Consider the following 18,787-nt stretch of genomic DNA (forward strand, 5'->3'; position numbering starts at 1 on the left):
GAGTTCCCGTTGTGGCTCAGCAGTAACGACCTTGACTAGTATCTGTGAGGCTGTGGGTTTGATCCCTGGCCTTGCTCAGGGGGTTAAGGATCCAGCGTTGCCATGAGCTGTGGTGTAGGTCGCAGATGTGGCTTGGATCAGGTGTTGCCATGGCTGTGGCTGTGGCGCAGGCCGGCAGCTGCATCTCTGATTCAGCCCATAGCCTGGGAACTTCCATATGTCGCGGGTGCAGCACTTAAAAGATTGGGCTTGTGAATGAGATTGACTTATTTTTGGAATTCATACACTGTCTTTTTTTATTTTTAATAAATAGATTCTTTTGCATGAATGATAGCTTTGGAATTTAAGCCTTTTAAATCAAATTGCGTACCATGTTTCAGAATGTTTTTAACTTAAGAGAATGTGTAATTCTTTACATTTAATTTCTATTTTTTATCTCCCAATATCTTAAGCAACCCCTTGTTTTGCAAGGGTTAAGTTTGAATTTAAGTGTAATATTTGATTTTTTTTTTGTCTTTTTGTCTCTTTAGGGACGCACTTGCAGCATATGGAGGTTCCCAGGCTAGGGGTAGAATCATAGCTATAGCCTCAGGCCTATGCCACAGCTGCAGCAACGCCAGATCCGAGCCATGCCTGTGACCTACACCACAGCTCATAGCTACGCCGGATCCTTAACCCACTGAACGAGGCCAGGGATCGAACCCGCATCCTCATGGATGCTAGTCAGGTTCGCTAACTGCTGAGCCACAACAGGAACTCCTAAGTGTAATATTTGAAATTTACAATGCAGGATTTTTTTTTTTCTGAAGTTACAGAATGAGTTTGTATATTACAGTGTGGTGTTGGTGTCTTACTGTATCTGTGTAAAGAACATGATCACAGTTTTGGGCCATAAGAACATATTCACTGTTTTATATCTCGTCTTTATCATTATTATTATGCTATGCATTCACATTCAAAGCTCTCTCTATTTTGTGACCTTCTACCAAATATACAATGTGTTAGCTCTAAAAAAAATATATATACACAAAATTGCAAAATATTAAGTGTTGTTCTTTTGCTCTGTTGTTATATTACCATCATGGTAGTAGTACAATTTTCTTACATTTTTATGAATGTATATATGAGTTCATAGATTGAAGAAACATCAGACTTAGGTATTTTTTGACACAGTGAAATTAAATATTCGGACCAGGAGGAGGCTGTGTATTTTAAGCATTCACTAGTATTGTATAGCGTTTAACCTCACAGGTCTCATTTTCACATAGTCCATGGATTCTTTTTTGTTTTTCCATTAGGGCATTTTTTTCCCCCCTTTTTCCTTCTATATAAGAATTTAGGAATTCCTGCTGTGGTGCAACGGGGAGTTGCCCACTGGATCCCTGGCCCAGTGCAGTGGGTTAAAGATCTGGTGTTAACGCAGGTCCCGGGTGGATTTGATCCCTGGCCTGGGAGCTTCCATATGCTGCGGGTGCACTGTAAAAGTGTTTAAAAAAATATTACGTCCTTAAAGAGTGAAATTTTAAAATAGTGGCTATATACTGTTATTTTCTGAATGTCACATCACAGCCAAAATTGTGGCTGTCATGTTAAATAATTTAGAGGTGAAATCCTATTTTATTGATATTAAGTAATTTTCTGTAATAGTATACTTTCTATGTAGAATGACAGTGGGTCACATAGTACCTGGAATGTCTGTATGGTTATAATTTTCCTTCATAGCTTTCTCAGCTTTGGCAGCTTTTTTTTTTTTTTTCCGGCTGTACCTTCAGCATGTAGACGTTCTGGGGCCAGGGATTGAGCCTGAATCATAGCAGTGACAACACCAGATTCTGTGTGTGTGTGTGTGTGTGTGTGTGTGTGCGCGTGCCAGGGATTGAGCCTGAATCATAGCAGTGACAACACCAGATTCTGTGTGTGTGTGTGTGTGTGTGTGTGTGTGTGGGCCAGGGATTGAGCCTGAATCATAGCAGTGACAACACCAGATTCTGTGTGTGTGTGGGGGGGGGGGGGGGGCAGGGATTGAGCCTGAATCATAGCAGTGACAACACCAGATTCTGTGTGTGTGTGTGTGTGTGTGTGTGTGTGTGTGTGTATTTTCTAGGGCCGTACCCATGGCATATGGAGGTTCCCAGGATAGGGGTCTAATCAGAGCTGTTGCTGCTGGCCTACACCACAGCCACTCGGGATCTGAGCTGCGTCTGTGACCTACACCACAGCTCATGGCAACGCCAGATCCTTACCCTACTGAGTGAAGCCAGGGATGGAGCCGGCGACCTCACGGTTCCTAGTCGGATTCGTTAACCACTGCGCCACGACAGGAACTTCAATACCAGATTCTTAACCCACTGTGCCACCAAGGGTACCCCTCTGGCAGCTTTTATTTTCTCTTCACCAGCAGAAATAAGATTGTTTGCCCTCAGGCTCCCAGGTGTGTACTCTGAAGTGTGGTTATATGTGTGTAGATTGGCTACATCCTTCTTCCTTCGGCCCATAGATTTCTTTGACCGAATCCTTAGACAGTGCATGAATCTTGCTTTGTTGTTTCATAAATACTGCCTTTGGTGACAGGGTTTTCCAGCTAAGAGTGTGGATAGTGCAGCAAGAATGCACCCTCATTTATCGCGAGGTAAGTAAATAATAGTTCCTTATGGGTGAGCAGCCGTGGGACAGCTCTCCGAAATGCACTAGAACAAAATTAGTGCAGCATTGTTCATGCTGGGAACAGTTGTTGGCTCACCTCTAGGTCGCAAGTTCTCTACTGTGGCTTTATTACACTTCAGAAGATTTCTGATCATCACAGTAGGTACAAAATTATTTGTCCAAGCTGTTTTCTTAAAGCAATATTATGTAAGTATTTTCCATTTAAGAAATTAGAGATGGTTATTGTACAAATCAAAAACGGAGGAAGCTGTAGTTTTCAACAAATGATACCGGGGAAAAAGTCTTTATTGAGTTGTCGCGTTAAATTCTAGATGAGTAGAGATAAAAAATAGTCATATTAAGATAAAGTAAAAAGCTAGAAGAAAATATATGTAATTGTATGTTTAATTCCATAAACACCTTTTCTGTGCCTAAAATCAGTGAGGTACTTTGATGCATTAATAGAGAAACATATTAATGTAGAAGAAAATAAGCAAAAGATAGATTAATTTACAGAAAACCGTCTAAGGTACAGTATTCTTGAGTCTTAATACTAATCATCGGATTATTGATTATACGAAAGTACCCCTTGAAAGTGGTTTTGGGATCGTGTGACTTAGCTCTTCTACATGTCCACATGAGATGGGTGTGTCAGGTGAGAGAACCTTCTTAGAAAGCAGTTTTCAGTAGGTGTTGAGAACCTTGAAAGTTTTTACCTTCAGAGTCCATTTTTTTGTTGTGGTTGTGGGTCATGTTTGACTCTTCTGAGACAGTCATTTAAGATACACATAAATATTTTATTCCGAGATTATTATTTCAGCGTGTTTTTTTAGGAGTTATAATTGGAATCACCAGCATTTTCAATGGGGTTTGCACTGAATGAATTCCTGTTTATCCCTAAAGTGGAATTGTATCTATTATAAGATTTTAGAAAATATTTAATCTCCTAGGGATTTACTTAGTTAAAGTATACTCACCTAAATGGGATTTCCCTGGTCTATACATATGGAGATAAATTCGGAAGTTGCAATTATGTGATGGGAGCTGTAAGGTGGCTTCCAGACCCCTTTACCCCAGCCTCTGTGAGTGTTAAAGGTCCCCTTGCCTGAGGTCTCTCCCTGGGGAGGCCTGTCTCAACTCCAGAGCCGAGATGCATTTCCCCCTGCAGGATCCTGCTCCCTGTGCCGCAGTTACTGCGAGTGCTCGCCAGTAAGCCCGTTTGCCCAAGGCTGGATCTTTGCTCCTGGGTATTTGACCTGTAACAGATTATGAAGGATTTTTGCCCTTTTTCTTACAAGTTCAGTGATTTCTTTTGTTTAAAATCATGGTTAAAAACTATTTTTTATTTATTTATTTTTTTGGTCTTTTTACCATTTTCTAGGGCCGCTCCCGCGGCATATGGAGGTTCCCAGGCTAGGGGTCTAATCGGAGCTGTAGCCGCCAGCCTACACCAGAGTCACAGCAACGCAGGATCCGAGCCGTGTCTGCGGCCTACACCACAGCTCACGGCAATGCCGGATCCTTAACCCACTGAGCGAGGCCAGGGATCGAACCCTCAACCTCATGGTTCCTAGTCAGATTTGTTAACCACTGAGACATGAAGGGAACTCCATTAAAAACTATTTAAAAAGAGAAGTAGCTAACGAGTCCTACTAGGCCGTGAGCTGTGGTGTAGCTGTGGTGTAGCCTGGGAACCACCATGTGCCACCAGTGCTGCCCTAGAAAGACAGAAAGACCAAAAAAAAAACCAAAAGAGAGAGAGAAGTCCCTTTAAAGAAACAGGGACTCTCTTCTGTATATGATGAATTAAGGCCAGAAACTAGCAACTTCACCCCATTCCAGATTAGGTATTTAGGCGAGTTAAGTGATAAGCTTTTGTAGTCATTCAGCAGAAACAGTGCTTTTAAAGATGTGTGTATAATCCAAGTTTTGCTGTTTGTGTATTTTAGTGTAAAGAACTGGCCAAGTCCAAAGCTGAAGTGGCCTGCATTGCAGTGTATGAAACAGATGTATTTGTCGTTGGAACCGAAAGAGGACGTGCTTTTGTCAACACCAGAAAGGATTTTCAGAAGGATTTTGTAAAATACTGTAAGTGTTGCATTTTATAAATATTAAACCTAAATATTTATGGATAGCGTGGTATTTTCTTGTAAAGTAGACTGAGATTTATACATAAAAAAGACTTTGCGAAGTGTCATGGAGACATTTCAGAATGCTCAAACTGGATCGCTGACATGGTAACGTAGAAGAGGAATTACTGAGGGGCTTAAGAAGAATGGTAAATGGTTATGGTACTGGACTCCTTGCTTGGTATCACTGTGGATAGTGAAACATATGAGGGAGAAGGTAGAGAAATTGTAAATTGATTAACATTTTTTACTTAGCTAAGCAGTTCTTTTCTTGAGAGATATTTGGTGTTTTGACAAACAAATCTTTGCCTGTGATTTAAGTTTGAGTAAGCATGAAGCGGAGTTAAACCCGTCTCCTTGATTCCCTCTTTGGAGTCTCTTATTCTCAGTCTTCAGAGAGTTTGTGAGCTTCCAATGAGGAGTTTATCCAGGGAGTGCGTTTATTTGATAGTGGAGCAAATGCAGTAGAGAAATTTCCTGGAAAGTGTTAATAACTAGGATCTTTTCACAGTATCACAGTTTTTTATGTCTGTTTAACTTAACACTGTCCATAGGTTTATATTAAGTTCATGATCTATCCATTTTCTTAAACACGTCTATCGGCATATAATATATGTGTCTTTAAGACCCCCACCTTAAATTTCGATTATCAATTTGGATCCAATTTGTGATAAATTGAGCAGATAATGGGTGAATAAAAATAGTTTTCTTAGACTTCCTTGTGGCTCAACGAGTTAAGGATCTGGTGTTGTCACTGCTTTGCCTCAGGTTGTTGCTGTGGTGTGGGTTTGATCCCTGGCCTGGGACCTTCTGCATGCCTTGTGAGTGGCCAAAAGAAAAAGTTTTCTTAAATCATTTGTTTCAGTTCTCAGTTGTATTTTGAAAAAATGTCTTCTCCCTTCCACTGTACCTTCACCCTCCAGCTCCCTCCAGCTGTGATCTTTTAAGTTTTATTTAATCTATTATTTATTTATCTATTATTTAAATTTTTTTTTCTATTTTTGGCAGAGGCATGGGGAGGTTCCTGGGCCAGAGCCTGAACCCCTGCCACAGCAGTGACTATACTGAGCCACCAGGGAATAGCTGTTTTAAAAGTTTTTTCATTATTTATCATTTGGAGAATTTTTAAGACTTTGATTGTTGTGTTTGTGTATTTAAATTGATACTAATAATGTTGCTCTGATTATGTGTATATCAGCTGCCACCTGTCCTATGAATACGATAGTCCCACTGGCAGCTGTGTTTATATTCCTGATCCCTATACTGCCTTGCTAATGTCATTCTTCAATAATTAGAAATAAGCATTAGGGGAATTGTCTTCAGTTGCAGATTGTGGTCCCTGCCGATTAATTCATACTTTTTTTTGATTACAAATAATTTGATGCCACAGAGAATAATCCTTGGATATAATAATAATAATACTTGTTTATAAATTCTGCAGATGAGGATCGATAGTTGTTTTCTGAAAATCATTAATAAGTTTATGAGTCAGTTTCAGAAATTCTTGGAAGAGAATTCTAATCTCTTTCCTATGGTTTTGAAAAGCACTATCTAGTAGAAATAATGCGAATTTATAAAATCTGAAAGGATCAATACCAAGCTGTTAACATGTTGTCTCTAGGAGGATGGGATTACAGCGGAACCTTTGTGTTTATTATATTTCTTAAACATTTTAAAACCCTGGGAGTTTCCGTTGTGTCTCAGCAGTTAACGAACCCGACTAGGATCCATGAGGACGAGGGTTCGATCACTGGCCTCGCCCAGTGGGTTAAAGATCTGGTGTGGCCATGAGCTGTGGTGTAGGTCTCAGAAGTGGCTCAGATCCCAAGTTGCTGTGGCTGCAGGGCTACAGCTCTGATTGTACCCAGCATGGGAACCTCCATATGCTGTGAGTGCGGCCCTAAAAAGACCAAAAAAATTTTTTTTTACAACCCGGTAGTATCAGAACTTTCCACTTTGAAAAATATCAGGCATTTTTGTGAATGTTCTTAGAATTTCTCTAGATAGTAAAAATTTCCTAAAACTGTCTTTATTATGGGTTTGCATCAAACAGTGCATTTGTCATAACTATTTTCCTTATAAACTTATCTTTGCAACAAATATAAAAGTATTACATTCGTTAGCAAAAGACAGACTTTTTAAAATTTGTTTTTATTTATTTATTTATTTATTTTGCTTCTTAGGGCGGCAGGTGCGGTACGTGGAAGTTCCCAGGATAGGGATTGAATTGGAGCTACAGCTGCCACAGCAGCACCAGTACCACAGCCACAGCAATGCCAGATTCGAGCCGTGTCTGTGACCTATACCACAGCTCACCGCAATGCTGGATCCTTAACCCACTGAATGGGGCCAGGGATTGAACCCGTGTCCTCATAGATACTAGTTGGGTTCATAACCTATTGAGCCACGACAGGAACTCCCCAGACTTGCTTTATTTATACTACTGATTCATCTCCAGGAATAATCAGTATAAAATTTGAGTTTGTGTTCACCCATCTGGCTTTAGTGAGGTGCAGTTAAACAACAGCTAAGGTATTAGTAATTTACCAAAGCTGCATTTAATAAGGTGAATCACCTAGGTAATTTAAAATTTTCTAATAAAAAGTAAGGAGAAACAATTCATTTTAGTACTTATATTTCAAACTAAAATCTAAAACATCATTCAGCAGATAGTTAATATAAAAATTTTAATGGGGTATTTTGCATACTATTTTTCTTTTTCTTTTTTTTTTTGCCTTTTGTTGTTGTTGTTGTTGTTGCTATTTCTTGGGCCGCTCCCGTGGCATATGGAGGTTCCCAGGCTAGGGGTTGAATCGGAGCTGTAGCCACCGGCCTACGCCAGAGCCACAGCAACTCGGGATCTGAGCCGTGTCTGCAACCTACACCACAGCTCACGGCAACGCCGGATGGTTAACCCACTGAGCAAGGGCAGGGACCGAACCCGCAACCTCATGGTTCCTAGTCGGATTCGTTAACCACTGCGCCACGACGGGAACTCCCATACTATTTTTCTTAATGCTAACTCTTTAAAATGCAGTGTAATTGCAAACTTAAACAACACATCTTAATTTGGACTGGTCACATTTCAAGTGTCAGTAGCCAGAAGGGCCTAGTGGCTATTGTGATAGACTTTACAACCAGAATTTTTTTTGTGTGTGGCGGGGGATGATCTTCCCATATTTAAGTTTGAGGTTTCTCTCTCTCTCTTTTTTTTTTAGTTGTCTTTTAGAGCTGCATCGGCAACACATGGAGTTCCCAGGCTAGGGGTCCAATCGGAGCTGTAGCCACTGGCCTGCACCACAGCCACAGCAATGTGGGATCTGAGCTGCGTCTGTGACCTACATCACAGCTCAACGCCAACGCTAGATCCTTAACCCACTGAGCGAGGCCAGGTATCAAACCAGCGTCCTCATGGATGCTAGTCGGGTTGTTAACCACTGAGCCATGATGGGAACTCGTGAGCTTACTCTTAAGGTGTCTTTTCATTTTAAAAATATTAGTACCTAATTTTCACTTTGTAGAGTTTTTTAGTTATAGATACTTTTAATTTCAGAGATGATCACCATTTCTTATCATTTCCATTGAAGTCATATATATCTTCTAAGGTTTTTGTTTTGCTTTTTGTCTTTTAGGTTTTTAAAGTTCTTCCTCCTTCTTTTCCTTTTTGTCAAATCATAAATGTTGGCATTAGGAAAAATACTTTTTTTTTTTTTTTGTCCTTTTGCTATTTCTTGGGCCGCTCCCTCGGCATATGGAGGTTCCTAGGCTAGGGGTTGAATCGGAGCTGTAGCCGCCGGCCTACACCAGAGCCACAGCAATGCAGGATCCAAGCTGCATCTGCAACCTACACCACAGCTCACGGCAACACCGGATCGTGAACCCACTGAGCAAGGCCAGGGACCGAACCCGCAACCTCATGGTTTCTAGTCGGATTCGTTAACCACTGCGCCACGACGGGACCTCCAGGAAAAATATTCTTAGTAAAAGGCAAATATTGGCATTTGTGTTGTGGCTCAGTGGGTTACAAACTCAGCTAGTATCAATGAAGGTGCAGATTCGAACCCTGGCCTTGCTCAGTGGGTTAAGGATTTGTGGCATAGATGTGGCTGGGATCCTGCATTTCTATGGCTGTGGTGTAGGCCTGCGGCTGTAGTTCTAATTTGGCCCCTAGCCTGGGAACTTTAATAGACATAGGAGTGGCCCTAAGAAGCCAAAAAAAAAAAAGAAGTCAAATATTAAGATAATGGGTATAGACCTTTTATATCGTTAATGTTTTGCAGGTGTTGAAGAAGAAGAAAAGGCTGCAGAGATGCATAAAATGAAATCTACAACCCAGGCAAATCGGATGAGTGTAGATGCTGTAGAGATTGAAACACTCAGAAAAACAGTTGAGGACTATTTCTGCTTTTGCTATGGTAGGATCATGCACTTGAATTTTCTAAAAGCTGTTTTACATAGTTGACTTTTTTTTTGTCTTTTAGTCCTTTTTTTTTTGGGCCACACCCACAGCATATGGAGGCTCCCAGGCTAGGGGTCGAATCGGAGCTGTAGCCACCAGCCTACACTACAGCCACAGCAACGCGGGATCCAAGCCTTGTCTGTGACCTACACCACAGCTCACGGCAACGCCGGATCCTTAACCCACTGAGGGAGGCCAGGGATCAAACCCGCAACCTTATGGTTACTAGTCAGCTTCGTTAACCACTGAGCCACAACGGGGATTCCATGTAGTTGACTTTTAAAGGAAAATTACACAATTGACCTAACAATCATAGAACACACTTTCACAGTTGAATGGATTAATTCACAAATGTTGGGTTAATGTTATGCATGACCTATCTTTCTTCTTCCTTTTATTATGTAGTAGATTTTAAGGGAGTGACTTTCCAGTTTGTAGGAACCTGGAAACAAACATAGTTATCAGAGGTTTTTTTTTTTTTTTTTTTTTTAAACAATAGTAAAGAAAAAGACTTCTCTTGTGTTGCATCTGGTATTGTCATTGCAGTGGCTTGTGTCACTGCTGTGGTGCTGGTTTGTTCCCTGGCCTGGGAGCTTCAGCATGATGAGGGCACAGCCAAAAAAAGAAAAAAAAAAAGCAGTTTTAAGTCCACAGCAAAATCCAGAGGAGTGTACAGAGATTTTCATTATACCTCCTGTCCCCACATGTGCATGGCCTCCCATAGCAACATCCTCCACCAGAGAAACTATAGCAACACGTCATGATCACCTAAAAAGGGCTGGGGTTTGTTTTGGGGTGTTTTGTTTTTTTTTTTTCTGTCTTTCTTTCTTTTTTTTTTTTTTTTTTTGGCTGTGCTTACAGTATGTGGAAATTCCTGGGCCAGGGGTCGAACCCAGGCCATAGCAGTGACAATGAGGGACCTTAACTGACTGTGCACAGGGGATCTCCTGTTTATTTATTTATTTATTTGTTTTGTCTTTTTGCTATTTCTTGGGCCGCTCCCTCGGCATATGGAGGTTCCCAGGCTAGGGGTTGAATTGGAGCTGTAGCCACCGGCCTACGCCAGAGCCACAGCAACGCGGGATCCGAGCCGTGTCTGCAACCTACACCACAGCTCACGGCAACGCTGGATCCTTAACCCACTGAGCAAAGGCAGGGACCGAACCCGCAACCGCAGCCTCATGGTTTCTAGTCGGATTCGTTAACCACTGCGCCACGACGGGAACTCCTCCTGTTTATTTTTGATGTGTGTGCTGATCTCACCAAGCCCCTGGAAAACCCACCTTTTGTTAATCCAGTTGTTCGGTAAACAAACCTCTTTTAAAGAAAAAGGTAGAGATGGGGAGGATATAAGTTACACTCTGAGGTTGTAGGTAAAATTTAACTCTAGGCAGTGTGGTTTCTAGCATGTGTGGGCTTATTATCTGATACACACAGGTAGCTGACAGCATATATTTATTGGTGAAGTAGGTTGTGTTTCTCTAATAAATTTTTAGTGAGAATATTAGCCAGAAATTGCCTTACATTTTATGGTAACATATTTGTCAAGCTTCCATGTTTTGAGGCTGAGTTGTATATGAAAAGATTGTGTTATACCAAGCAGGGGCCATTGTTCCTTTCTTTCTGTGTGGGTTTTATGTAAATATTTTAGATACTTTTTGGCTTTTTGGATTCATTTTGAGCTTAGACCTCTACTAACATGGTGATAGGGCCTGTGGGATTAATGTGGTTTTGAAATTAGATATTACAAAAAACATGGGTGCCATTTATTTAGTGACGGTAACTTCATGATGGTTTAGTTTTTAAAATCTTCCCATGTAATGGTTATTCTCTTTCTACTTCATCCCTGTTCCTTAACCCCAGGGAAAGCTTTAGGCAAATCAACAGTTGTACCTGTTCCATATGAAAAGATGCTACGAGATCAGTCAGCTGTGGTGGTGCAGGGGCTTCCAGAAGGAGTTGCTTTTAAACATCCTGAGAACTATGATCTTGCTACCCTGAAGTGGATTTTGGAGAACAAGGCAGGGATTTCATTCATCATTAAGAGGTGAAGTACTTTTACCTCTTTCCCTCAACAGTTTATTTGCATAAAATTAATATTCTGCTTAATGTATTTTAAAAATTCTTATTTACTATAGAAGTCATTTAAATTTGCTTAATGATGATTTGATTTTGTTTATTCATGTGTAGTTCTTTGTTTTGTTTTAATGCAGACCTTTCCTGGAGCCAAAGAAGCACCTAGGTAAGTGACTGTATTGCTCACATAAGTGGATGCATTCCTAAACCTGTTGTGTCTAATTTAATAATTTTTTTTTTGTCTTTTTAGGGCCGCACCAATGGTATGGGGAGGTTCCCAGGCTAGGGATTGAATTGGAGCTACAGCTGCTGATGTACACTGCAGCCACAGCAACGAGGGATCTGAGCCATCTCTGCGACCTACACCACAGCTCATGGCAACGCAAGATCCTTAACCCACTGAGCGAGGCTGAGGATCGAACCCATGTCCTCATGGATCTAGTTGAGCCAAATGGGAACTCCTTCATACATTTTTATGATTTCTCCCTTTATTGTCTTTGAGAATGTGATGTAAGATGTTTTAGAATGAAGCATTTATATAAACCAGTGAGACGTCATTGAGCTAAAAAAGACTTGTTTTTTGTTTTCAGCTCAGCTACTTGCTTCAGGGTGTATTTAAAGTTTTGTCTCTGCATTGTCAAAGGTCATATACTGGATCTGCCTCATTTCCCAGAAATATGAGTCTGATTTAATGTATATAATGCTTATTGAGGAGGCATGGTGATACCGGGCATGAGATTCGCTGAGGAGGGGAAACACAGCCTTATGCAAACATGAAGGCTTTTTAGTGCAAAGGAGTCTAATGGGATGAACCGTCCATGACGTCCTCATAGCAAGAGCACAGTGTACTGCTGTAGGAATGGGCGGGAGGGCTGTTGGGGGAAGCCCAGGAGAGTGTTGAGGAAGGGGCCTTGTAGATGGGCTCTTGGGAGTTCCCGTCGTGGCTCAGTAAGTAACCAACCCAACTAGTATCCATGAGGATGTGGGTTCGATCCCTGGCCTTGCCCAGTGGGTTCAGGATCTGGCGTTGCCATGGGCTGTGGTGTAGATCACAGACACGGCTCGGATCTGGTGTTGGTGTGGCTGAGGTGTAGGCTGGTGCCTACAGCTCTCATTGGACCCCTGGCCTGGGAATCTCCATTCGCCTTGGGTGTGGCCCTTAAAAAAAAAAAAGAAAGAAATAAGATGGGCCCTTGAAAGATGAGGGGGATGTCAGTAGGACTTCCTTCCGGGAAGTCTAGCCATTCTGTTTGAAGGGAAAAGGGAGCCAGGTTTATTTGAGACTTGTAAAAATAAATAACCATCGTCGTTGGCAACTTCTTAACAGCATAAACATGAAAGGACAAAATAAAGTACAGACACCCAAATATGCTGTTTTCTATTAAGTAATCTTTGTTATTCTCACCATGATGAAAAGATTAATTTTTTTCAAAGCCTTATTGAGGTATAGTTGATGTGCCCAAAGGATAACCCATTTTAAGTATACAGTCCAGTGATTTTTGGTAAGTTTACTAAAACCAGTTTTACAACTGTTGTTTTTTTTTCTTTTCCACATTGCTTTTCTTTTTTTCTTTTTGGCTATGCCTGTGGCATGTGCAGATTCCCAGATCAGCACCACAGCAGGGATCTGAGCCACAGCAGTGACTCTAGGTCCTTAACCTGCTATATCACCAGGGAACTCCCTATAGAAATCTTAATCTTAGAATACTTTTGTTATCCCTGTCACTGTTATTTCATAAATGTTATATGAATGAAATACATAGTATATATACTAAATTCTTTTGCGATTACTGTTTTCACTCAGCATAATTCAGTTGAGATTCATCCAGATTGTGAGTGTATAAATTTTTTACCTTTTTATTGATGAATAGTAAGTATTCTACTGTATGAATAAACCACCTTTTTATCTCTTCAACACTTGGTAGACATTTAGATTATGAATAATTTTTTTAATGTTTTTTAGGGCCCCACCCATGGCATATAGAGGCTCTGAGGCTAGGGGTCGAATTGGAGCTGTAGCCACTGGTCTACGCCACAGCCACAGCGATACCAGATCCCAGCCATGTATGCGACCTACACCACAGCTCACGGCAATGCCGGATCCTTAACCCATGAGCAAGGCCAGGGATCATATCTGCATCCTATGGATACCAGTCACATTTGTTTCTGCTGAGCCATGCCTTGCTCTGGAAAGGATGTCCAATACATTTCTAAGTAGAAGCATCCATGGCAGACATTGCTTTATTCCTGATATTAGGAGGAAGGCATACAGGCCATTCTGTTCCATTATGACGTTAGCTGTTCGGTTTTTGTACCTATACCTTTTTAAAGATTGAGAAAGAATGGATTTATTTGTCATGTTTAAGTTCAAATTGACTTTTTCGTGCTTATAAGTTTTTTCCCCTGAAGTGTCCTAGATTAGCTTTAGCTTGCTGTTTATATTTTATTTATTCAAAATTTTGTTTTAGTTGCACATGCAGAAGTTCCTGGGCAAGGGATCGAACCTGTGCTGCAGCAGTGAGCTGAGCTACAGCAGTGACAATGCTGAGTTCTTACCCTGCTAGGCCACCAGGAACTCCAAGAATTCTTCTGTAGGGTGTTTTGTAATAACGAATTGTTCGGAGTTCCCGTTTTGGCTCAGTGGTTAACGAATCCGACTAGGAACCATGAGGTTGTGGGTTCGATCCCTGGCCTTGCTCAGTGGGTTAAGGATCCGGCGTTGCTGTGAGCTGTGGTGTAGGTCGAAGCCGTGGCTCAGATCCTGTGATGCTGTGGCTCTGGCGTAGGCCGGCAGCTACATCTCCGATTAGACTTCTAGCCTGGGAACCTCCATATGCCATGGGAGCAGCCCTAGAAAAGGCAAAAAGACAAAAAAAAAAAAAAGAATTGTCCAAGTGGGTGGGTTTGTATGACTCAGCTTTTTTTGCCATACCAACTTTCAAAATAATGGAAAAGTTGGGATTGTATTTTTCGGTTTAAAAAATAACAGCTTGGGAGTTCCCTGTTGTGGCGCAGTGGTTAACGAATCTGACTAGGAACCATGAGGTTGTGGGTTCGATGCCTGGCCTTGCTCAGTGTGTTAAGGATCCAGCATTGCCCTGGGCTGTGGTGTAGGTCGCTGATTTGGCTCGGATCCCACGTTGCTATGGCTCTGGTGTAGACCGGTGGCCATAGCTCCAATTAGACCCCTAGCCTGGGAACTCCATATGCCGTGGGAGTGGCCTTAGAAAAGGTGGTTTAAAAAAAAAAATAAATAAATAAATAAAAAATAACAGCTTGGATTCTATCCCTAGCCTGGGAATGTCCGTATGCCATAGCTGTGCCCAAAAAAAGCCTACAAACCAAAACCAACAACAACCAAAAATAGCTTTTTTGAGATAGGAATGACATACAATAAAGTACACATATTTAAAGTATTAAAAGGAGTTCCTGTCATGGCTCAGTGGTCATGAATCCAACTAGTATCCATGAGGACAAGGGTTCAGATCCCTGGCCTCACTCAGTGGGTTAAGGATCTGTTGTTGCCTTGAGTTGCGGTGTAGGCTGAAGACGCAGCTTGGGTCCCAAGTTGCTGTGGCTGTGCTGTAGGCCGGCAGCTGTGCCGAGTTATGACCTAGATACACTGAGGAAACCATCACTACAGTCAGGATCATTACATCCTTACATCTTTTCACCCCCACTGCTCATACCCTTGGTAATTCCTCCTTTTTTTCCCCCTAACTCGTCCCCAGGCAACCGCTCATCGTGTTTTCAGTACAGGTTTGTTTACATTTTCTAGGTTTCTTAAAAATGGAATCTTAAATTGTATACTCCTTTTTCTGTTTGTTTGGCTTCTTGTTTTGCAATTTATTTGTGCTTCATGTATTGATGTTTTTTATTTATTTCGTTGATAGTATTCTTCTGGATAGATAAACTGCAGTTTGCCCATGAAAATTTGGGTTTCCATTTATTGGCTGTTACAGAGACAGTGTGAATTTTTGAGTGCAAGGTTTTGTTTTGTTTCGTTTTGTTGTGGCCCACACCTGCGGCATGTGGAAGTTCCCTGGGCCAGGGATGGAAACTGCGCCACAAAAGCAACACGGGCTGCTGCAGTGACAATGCTGGATGGCTAGCTGCTCAGCCACCAGGGAACGTCTTTCTTTTTTCATCTTTTCGAACAGTGGATTTTAGTATAGTTACAAGACATCCAGCTATCACTCATCTTACCACCCCGAAAAGAATCCTGTAACTGTTACAATCACTGTTTTCCAGTTCTTCTGAGCCAGATCTAGTCTTATTCTTCATTATTAGAGTAATAGTATGTGCTGTATTTGTTTCACTGATAAAAATTAGGTCTTTTTTTGAGTTCTCTGGCGGCTCAGTGAGTTAAGGATCTGTCATTGTCACTTTGGCGGCTTGGGCAGCTGCTGTGGTGCCAGTTCAACCCCTGCTGTGGTGCCAGTTCAACCCCTGCCCTGGGACCTTTTGCATGCCGCAGGTGTGGCCAAAAGGAAAAATCTTTTTCATTAAAGGGAGGGTTCTTGGAGTTCCTGTTGTGGCTCAGCAGAAACGAATCTGACTAGGAACCATGAGTTTGTGGGTTTGATCCCTGGGCTCTCTCAGTGGGTTAAAGATCCGGTGTTGCCGTGAGCTGTGGCGTGGGATGCACACATGGCTCAGATCTGGTGTTGCTGTGGCTGTGGCGTAGGCCGGTTGGATACAGCTCCGATTAGACCCCTAGCCTGGGAACCTCCATATGCTGTGGGTGTGGGCCTCAAAAGACAAAAAAAAAGGGTTCTCGTGGGTGAGAATGTAAAGGCTATTAGATGATCATCATCCCTAATTGTCTTATGTGGAAGAATGAAAGTTTTTAAAAACATATTTTTAATTTTTGTTTTCTCTTTATGGCCCTATCCGAGGCATATGGAAATTCCCAGGCTAACGGTTGAATTGGAGTTGCAGCTGCCTACGCCACAGCCACAATGCTGTGTCTTTTTAGGGCCACACCCGTGGCATATGGAGGTTCCCAGGCCAGGGGTCTAATTGGAGCTATAGCTGCCAGCCAGAGACACAGCAACTTGGGATCCGAGCTGCGTCTGCAGCCTACACTACAGCTCACGGCAACGGCAGATCCTTAACCCACTGAAAGAGGCCCGGGATCAAACATGCACCCTCATGGTTCCTAGTCGGATTCATTAACCACTGAGCCATGATGGAAACTCCTCAAAAGACATTCTTTTATTTATTTTTATTTATTTTATTTTTTATTTTTTTGGTCTTTTTGCCTTTTCTAGGGCTGCTTCCGCAGCACATGGAGATTCCCAGGCTAGGGGTCCATTCGGAGCTGTAGCCGCCGGCCTACGCCACAGGCCCACAGCAATGCCAGATCCAAGCCACATCTGCAACCTACATCACAGCTCACAGCAACGCTGGATCCTTAACCCACCAAGCAAGGCCAGGGATCAAACCCGCAGCCTCATGGTTCCTAGTCGGATTCGTTAACCACTGAGCCACGACGGGAACTCCAGGACACTCTTTTAAACTAACACAACACTCAATTCTAAAGACCCTGAGCTGTGAACTCCCTTCCCCCACTTCATTCTGTATTTAGGAACTTCGGAAATGTTAGTTGTACTTAAAGCATTGGCAAAATCTAAATCTAATTTTTTTTTTTGTACATAGGTGGTCGTGTGATGGTAACAGATACTGAAAGGTCAATGCTCTCTCCAGGTGGAAGGTAACGCGTGTTTCATTAGCACTAATGAACCTCCACCCCTCATCAAGTTTAGTGTTGAGATTATTCGGGTATTAGAATGGCAAAAATTGAATCATGTGGGGGTCCTATGAAAACGCACTTTTTGATGTGATTAGTTTTGAATGGTAATATTTCCTGAGTGAAGCTGACATGATGGAAGGTTCTTTATACAATGGAATTTTCTAGTCTCTTGTTTTGTTGTACTCCTTCCCCACCTCAGAAAAGGTTGATTGGAATTAAAAGTACTAAATTAAATTGACAGGTCATATTTTTGTCAGAATAAATGTCTTAAGCAAGTCACTTGTGCATTGAGCTTGATCAGGTGAGTGAGTTTATTTGTTGGAATCCAGGCCGTTTGAATGCTTACTCTGTGAGTGGCCCTCATAAGGCAGAGCTTCATCAGAGCTTCTTTTCCTTGCAGTTGTGGCCCCATCAAAGTGAAAACTGAACCCACAGAAGATTCTGGTACGTACTAGTAGTGCCTTTATTTATTCATTTATTTTAATGGCCACACCTGCAGCATATGGACGTTCCCAGCCAGAGAGTTGAGTTCAAGCCACAGCTGCAACCTACACCACTCTGCAGCAGTGCCAGTTCCTTTAACCCACTGCGCTGAGCCAGGGATTGAACCTGTGCCTCTGCAGTGACCCAAGCCGCCAAAGTCAGATTCTTAACTCACTGTACACATTGAGAACTCCTGTACTAGTGCTTTTACAACCAATCGTGAAACTGAAATGAAGCCTTTTCTGTAATGTATACGGTTATATTTTGACTCATTACTTAGTGTTTTGGTGAGAAGTAGAACAAATTTATTCCAGTGGTGAATTGTTTCCTAATGATACATACCATATGATACTAATACCACAAAAGATAGTAATTCATTTGATAAATTACTAGAAATTCGTTTCCAATTATATGTTTGTAGACAAAATTTTTTTTTCCTTATTAGGGCTGCACCCACACGGCATATGGAAGTTTCCAGGCTAGGGGTCAGATCAGAGTTGTAGCTGCCAGCCTATGCCATAGCCACAGCCATACCAGATCCGAGCTTTGTCTGCGACCTACATTGCAGCTTAACGGCAACACTGGACCCTTAACCCCTGAGTAGGGCCAGGGATTGAACCTGCATCCTCATGGGTACTAGTCAGGTTTCTTACTGCTGAGCCACAATGGCAACTCCTGTAAACAAAATGTATTAGTTTTTTCAATTGCACGGGAATAATAATAATAATAAATGTCATCTAGTTCTACATTATTTTTTTATAAAAGTCAACATAAAAAAATCAATGTAATATTCTTTTGATTCTCCTTTTTCCCTTTGCAGTCCCATTTTGTTACTCTGCAAGGAAACTCTAAGCTGTTTTTGGTGTTTAATTCTTTGTTTTTAAGTGTCATGCTTATATTGTTATTTCATAGGTTTTTTACTGAAATTATAATAAAGAATTTTCCTGTCTTAATGTGAAATTCAGTGATGTTTAGTAAATAGAGTTTTGTAATGATCACCACAGCCAAGTTTTAGAGCATTTCCATCACCTCAGAAACCTGCTACCCATTTGTAGTCACTTTCTATTCCCATCACTAATCTGTTTTCAGGTTTTATAGGATTATCTTATCTGAACCTTTCATATAAGCAGAATCATACAATATGTGGTATTTTGCTTCTTTTATTCATCATGATTTGAGGCCCATCTTCAGAAAAGTTGTAGCATCTATAAATGGAACATATATGAATACTATTCTATTGTA

The 18,787-nt window shown here is 41.5% G+C and overlaps 1 protein-coding gene across 6 annotated transcripts in view; it reads left to right on the forward strand.

Moving 5' to 3' along the window:
• Positions 1 to 18,787, forward strand: part of GTF2I (general transcription factor IIi) — a 109,889-nt gene that overhangs the window by 22,382 nt on the left and 68,720 nt on the right. For all 6 annotated transcript variants that reach the window (XM_047779899.1, XM_047779902.1, XM_047779900.1 and 3 more), the window contains exons 3-8: positions 4,593 to 4,731; positions 9,053 to 9,187; positions 11,095 to 11,278; positions 11,445 to 11,473; positions 16,969 to 17,023; positions 17,463 to 17,506. In XM_047779899.1, coding sequence (XP_047635855.1) covers positions 4,593 to 4,731; positions 9,053 to 9,187; positions 11,095 to 11,278; positions 11,445 to 11,473; positions 16,969 to 17,023; positions 17,463 to 17,506 — 586 coding nt within the window. The remainder of the gene's footprint in view (positions 1 to 4,592; positions 4,732 to 9,052; positions 9,188 to 11,094; positions 11,279 to 11,444; positions 11,474 to 16,968; positions 17,024 to 17,462; positions 17,507 to 18,787) is intronic.

The sequence above is a fragment of the Phacochoerus africanus genome, chromosome 5, assembly GCF_016906955.1.
Source record: "Phacochoerus africanus isolate WHEZ1 chromosome 5, ROS_Pafr_v1, whole genome shotgun sequence".
Taxonomy (NCBI): Eukaryota; Metazoa; Chordata; class Mammalia; order Artiodactyla; family Suidae; genus Phacochoerus; species Phacochoerus africanus.